This window comes from Schistocerca serialis, chromosome 7 (assembly GCF_023864345.2).
Source record: "Schistocerca serialis cubense isolate TAMUIC-IGC-003099 chromosome 7, iqSchSeri2.2, whole genome shotgun sequence".
In the NCBI taxonomy this organism is placed as follows: Eukaryota; Metazoa; Arthropoda; class Insecta; order Orthoptera; family Acrididae; genus Schistocerca; species Schistocerca serialis.
Window position 1 is genome coordinate 43,832,697 of NC_064644.1, and position 6,000 is coordinate 43,838,696.

General features: G+C 35.7%; 1 protein-coding gene across 8 annotated transcripts in view; it reads left to right on the top strand.

Annotated features, from left to right (window-relative positions):
• Positions 1-5,343, top strand: part of LOC126412823 (AT-rich interactive domain-containing protein 2-like) — a 323,653-nt gene extending 318,310 nt beyond the window's left edge. For all 8 annotated transcript variants that reach the window (XM_050082643.1, XM_050082642.1, XM_050082640.1 and 5 more), the window contains one exon: positions 3,868-5,343. In XM_050082643.1, coding sequence (XP_049938600.1) covers positions 3,868-3,982 — 115 coding nt within the window. In that variant the 3' untranslated portion in view covers positions 3,983-5,343. The remainder of the gene's footprint in view (positions 1-3,867) is intronic.
• The last annotated feature ends 657 nt before the right edge of the window (positions 5,344-6,000 follow it).

Sequence of the window (6,000 nt, forward strand, 5' to 3'; positions counted from 1 at the left end):
GCACTTCCTGTCGATCTCATTTTTGAGACGTTTGTATTCCTTTTTGCCTGCTTCATTTACTGCATTTTTATATTTTCTCCTTTCATCAATTAAATTCAATATTTCTTCTGTTACCCAAGGATTTCTACTATCCCTTGTCTTTTTATCTACTTGATCCTCTGCTGCCTTCACTACTTCATCCCTCAAAGCTACCCATTCTTCTTCTACTGTATTTCTTTCCCCCATTCCTGTCAATTGTTCCCTTGTGCTGCTGTCCCTGAAACTCTGTACAACCTCTGGTTTAGTCAGTTTATCCAGGTCCCATCTCCTTAAATTCCCACCTTTTCGCAGTTTCATATATGATAAACATACACGATAAACTACAAAAATGCAAGGGGGTTTCTGTACATAACTTTTTCCACTTAAAAAGTTATTTTCCACCTTTTACATTTTCCCGTATTTTACACCATTTTTCTAAAGTCGCATGACAAATGTAAAAGCGGGATTTCACTGTATATGTTAATAACATTATGTGGCACTTGTACAGTATTGTTTATTTGTTTCATTTGTAGCAATAATATTTCGTACAGTGATATCCAAGCAACTGGTAGCTGAGTGATGAGCATGTGACAGTAACTGTTGTGTCCCCTGCTCAACTCTCCATTCGGCTTCCCCCCCTCTGCCCTGTGCCAGAAGTAGGGGTGCTGTGTTCGCTGTGCTCCATGCTCGCACCCAGCTGCCCACAGTCCGTGCTCGCGCTCTGCTGCTTAAAGCTTGCTCTGCGAACAAGTTTGTTGTGAAGCCCTGTTCTAAATTGTCCACAAAAATCGTTTACATATTTTCCCTCCAGTTTAAATGGAATTGTGTACTAAATTTACAAGGTTTCTCCCTAACTGTTTGTTCACAGATCAAATTTGATGAACAAAGTGGATTAAGAGAGCACTCAAAATTTTGCTGATCCTTTTGTTCAGTTAAATTATTGATTTGTTCCTTCAGTGTTGCTTAAGTCAAACTTGTGCGTCAGATTGTGATTCCCCTTTTAAACTTAATATTGCAGATTCTCATTCAAATAAATTTCTATTTCTCTCTAAGTTTTCTGGATGTAATTCATCAGTGTGTTCATTTGATATATTGTTTTGTTTTAATTTAACTTTTTTTGTGTCTAACTTCAGATTTAGTTCAGTGAGCTAAAGATTCTTAAGATCTAACATCACGAGGATGTAACTCTGCCTGGGTTGGTCTAAAACTCGCCATTATGTCTGCAGGAGCTTGTAAAATTATTTTGTAATATTCTTCCAGTTTTTCTGTTACTACTGGCATACAATCCGAACACTTGAATTACGTTTTCCCAATTCACAAGAGTGACGAATGTCTATGTAGGAAAATAGTTCTAAATTCAAACACACATACAAACTACAGCAATATTGCAATGTCCATATCATAAATGTATGTAAAACCAGAGTCTAATTTATAATCTGGATTGCATAATTTTTATTTTCTAAAACTAGGAAGTAATATATTGGAACAAGTACATTCAGATGAGGGAAAGTGTCTTTCCAAATTTGGTATTTTGTGTAAGACAAATTTGAAATTGGAAAAAATAAGTTTGCAGTAAGACTATGAGAGAGACACTGTTCAACTTGAAATGATTAACAACTGTCAGAATGCAATCATCTTGTTGCTGTTCTTTGATAAATGTAATTTGAAAAGAAATTTTGAGATGCTTTCCTGACAAGTATCAAAAAAAGCAGAAGAGCTACCTGGTCTTTCCTATAGTTATAAGAGAAAATGAAAATGCCATGCCCCTGAGAAGTAGGCACAAGAGGTGAGCAGAAAGAGGCTACATTTAGAAAAAGAGCGTATATTCAAAGCGGAGGCTTTCACTGTTGTTGGCTGAAAACAGTATTTGCACAAGAACCATTCAGATTGATAGAATACAAAATTGGCTTTCATGCAATTTCCCTCCCACCTCTCCCTACTGAGTGGGTGATACATATTGTGCATTGATAACCTGTCAGGTAATCACATGAGACCTTTAAGTTCATTGTAAAAACAGGATTTTCTTCTATTAATCTTGTGTTTCTTCCTTTGTGATAATGTATCACAGTTTTTTATAATATTTTACTAGGAAATTTTTCTTTGCATTTGAGGGCTCACAGCCTGAAACATAGTGTTCAGTCAGTTGTATTAAGGATGATTACACGATGGAAAAAATGAAATCTCTAATGTAACAGATTTCTGACAGATAATGGAAGTTCTTTGCAGGTACTGTTATTGAAAATTGATTGGTTTCTGAACAATCATGTGGCCCTTTCTCTTTGGGACTGTTTTTAATTTAATACGGATTTTAAAGATTTTTGTTAGCCAAAGAATGAAACTTGAGAGCCAAAATCAGATGTTATAAAATAGAAATAAACAAGTAAAAGATGGAAAGAAATAAATTGTTCATTGTGTGGTGCTGGTTGGGTGTGTGGTGCAGGTTTGGCAGTGGCAGCACTTCCATAGGGTGATTTTGCATGATTAATTTACGATGAGTGTAAAATGGAGGTGTAATGGCTAATGGAAGGTTGCTCTGGGGCAGCTGAAGGATTTTTGGCAGAGTTGGAGGAAATCATATCTTAAGCATAGAAGCTAATTTTTGAAGTTGTGTCCAAGGGTGTTACATGAAAAATAGAATAATTTATATTTTATTCTCAGTGGGCAACATTTTGTTTAGCTGAAGCAAGAGTATATAGGGAGGTCTATTTACACATCAGCTCGTGCAGGGGTAGTTTCAGGATGCAACAGTATTTGCAAGGTTGGTAGTATGTTTGCTGATAGTTTTCATTTAAACAGTTCTATTTCTCATAATATCCGAGTCTACAAGGATGTTAACCAGTTCTTAAAACTACAAGAAAAATAACATTCAATGCAGAAGGAATGCCAGCTGTCAAAATGAAGATACCAAACATTATTGATGAACTTAGTGTGCACAGATATGTGAAAATAGCCATGAGGCTGGTGGACATGTACATGAAGAAAAGTAAATTTGGATTTAGAAAGAAGAAAGTGAATTTCACATTAGAAGATGAGTTGATCTGTTTGAGGAAGTGGGCTCAAGATCAGTTTGTGCTTCTCAAAGTGTCGTTCATGAGTCACAGTTAGACTGGATACTGTTAGTTTTGGGGCTACAATGAAGTTCACTCTGGATGAACCATTAAGTGGTTTGTATTGGAGAGATCTTTTTCATGATGGTATTGGCATTTACTTGACATTTATATTTGACCATCAAAAGTGAAATAATAATTTGCTGAAGTCATAAAACATTGGTGTGTGTGTGTGTGGGGTGGGGTGGGGAGGGGGGGGTGGGGGGGGTTACATTGGATTGAAGGGGTACTGGGAAAGGAAATATTCAGCAGCAGGTTGACCATGTATACCTGAAGTATTGGTATTAAGTGATGTCATGTGGCATCAACAGTAAGAAAAAGGCTTTTGGATTTTGCCTCTCAGATACAACTTTTAAACTGTAAAATTACAAGGAGACAGGATAATCCAGTTAAATCTAACCTCCAGGAGATGAAGTGCTGGTAGAAACACTTGCAGTTGACAATAACAGTCCAAGCTTTCTGAATGAATATATTTCTTCCTCAGGGAGGAAAAGGGAGATTGATTCTGATGTTGACTGACATGTATATCAGATTGCACGTACTTGCAATACATCAAACCTAAGTTTGCAAGACGTGTGTGTCAATTCTGATCTCGTTGTTAGTTTTCTCCTTTGATGGTTGTTTATTTTTATTTTATAGTCCTTGTAAGTTTCAAGCATTCAGAATTGTTTTTGTAACCTGGGACTAAATAAATTTAGTGTATTTCAAAACCATTTTAATTCCTGCTGTGTCTCTTTGACAGGTTTCTTCGCAGTTACGAGCCTCATCTTGCGGGCATAGCGCTAAGCAATGTGGAATCATCGCGAACTATTGCACAGGTGCTGTATGACATGAATCAACAAGCAGGCCAGAGGTGACCCATCTAGGAGCATCATAGTGCAGCAGCAGTATGTGACTTTTCCACTGTCATCTGTTCAGCTCATATTTATTTCCTTCCCCAGCTTCACTGTCTCTTCTACATTTCTCAGCTGTCACGTTTTAATACTTCCCTTTTTAATCGTGGGGCAGGAGTTTTAGTGGTGTATGTGAAATGTTTGAAGTGTACAAATGTTTAAAACGCTTGGAAAGTGAGTATATAATAGACTTGTTAAAAGTGAAGCTAGATAACTGTGTAAAAACTTTGAATGTATAATATTAGTGCGATGACTGGAAATTTTTTTACGAAATATAATTTATGATAACCGCTGAACAGTGAAAAAAGAATGGTGTGTGTTGGACTGTGCGGGATGCCTCATGCCTCCTTAATGACGTGGACCTAAGAGGCATGCAGGTATCTCATTCTTAGTATTTAACTGACATAAAAGTCCTGGGATGTCAGAAAATGCCATTTATTTCTCATTTTTTATGTAATTTGTGTTATGTGTAGCCATGGAAATGGATGTGCAATTCTTTTTCTAGTATTTATTGGAAAAATGTAGATACACAAGTCATGTACATAGCTATGAACATAAGCTTTCAAATAAAATTTCTGTACTGTGTACGGATTTATCAGCTCTGTGAAAAATTTGGATGTGTACAGACAAAATGGAAAAAAATTATTTGCTGATGGACATTGCAGTTCTTTTACTTTCTTTTGTATGAAATCCTTGAATGAAGAACATGCAGCCCAGGTTTGGTAAAAAGGAAGAGAAAGAGAGAGAGATAGACTGTGTTACCTTAGTTCTGCGTTCATACGGCATAGAAGTGTCATACTTTATCACTGGATTACAAATATAACTCAATTGATCACATTTCATAAACCAGTATTATCAACAGGATTTGTGAAAAAAGAAAGACACAGAACAAAGCTGATACTGATTATGTGTTATTTTTAATACAGTCAGTTGTGGCTAACTTGAAATACGATAAAACATTAAAAAGATATCTGCTTTATATATCAATCCTAAAATGACTTGTTTCTGCAATGAAAAGTTTTATTCTAATGCCATAGGTTATTGTTTAATGTGATACAATCATTCCATAAGGAAATGTGAATGTGTTGGCTGCATTGTAGACAAGTGTCATGTAACACGCAAAATTTCAAACAGCCCAGACTTTCTGTTTATGTATGACATGGGCAACATAAAATCGAGCATTACTGTGGGCACAGCATTTGGCACATTCTCATGTACTTTTTATTGACTGTTATTTATTTTATATTGAAGAGTAGAAAAATTAGAGGCACTGTAAAATGTCCACCAGAATTCAGAAATAAATAATTGCATTTATTGATTTGTAACATGTAATTTCTGTATCACCATAGTATTTGTCTGCTGTTGTCTGTACAATGGTTTTGTGCTAGATATGTTGGCAAATGATTAAAGAGTTTATGGATCAGTGACACTAAAATTGTTAATGTGAAGCTTACACCTCAATTCGTGTAAGATTATCATAAAGAATCCCTTCATAGATCAGACTTTGTTATGTAAAGTCTGCTTTTTGTTGAAGCTTTTTATCCTCTTGCTGTATAGTGTACCAGAATCAAACATGCATGCTATCTCATTCTAGCTAGGAAGCGAAAGAAAACTGTAGCAAGCAAAAGAAAACTGCTGCAGTTACAGGTAAGTTACTTATGCAGATAAACATACTTTTTTTAGGCTATTACCTGTGCATTAGACTGTGATTACAATCAACAGGAAACATGCTGAAGATGTAAATTGTGGTTTGATGTGTGAATTAGACCTCTTAATCAAAGTGGTATTCGAGATTGCAGGCTGAAGCACAAGTAATATGATTTTTAGTTTCATGTGCATTCCAAATGCTGTGGATGTCTTACCCAAAATTACATTTCATTGGCTCTGTGATTCTGAGAAATCGTATGTGTTGTATCTGAACTGAAACATGCACTTAATTCTTGATAATATTTTTTTCAAAGCTAAAAAGTACTCCTCAATTC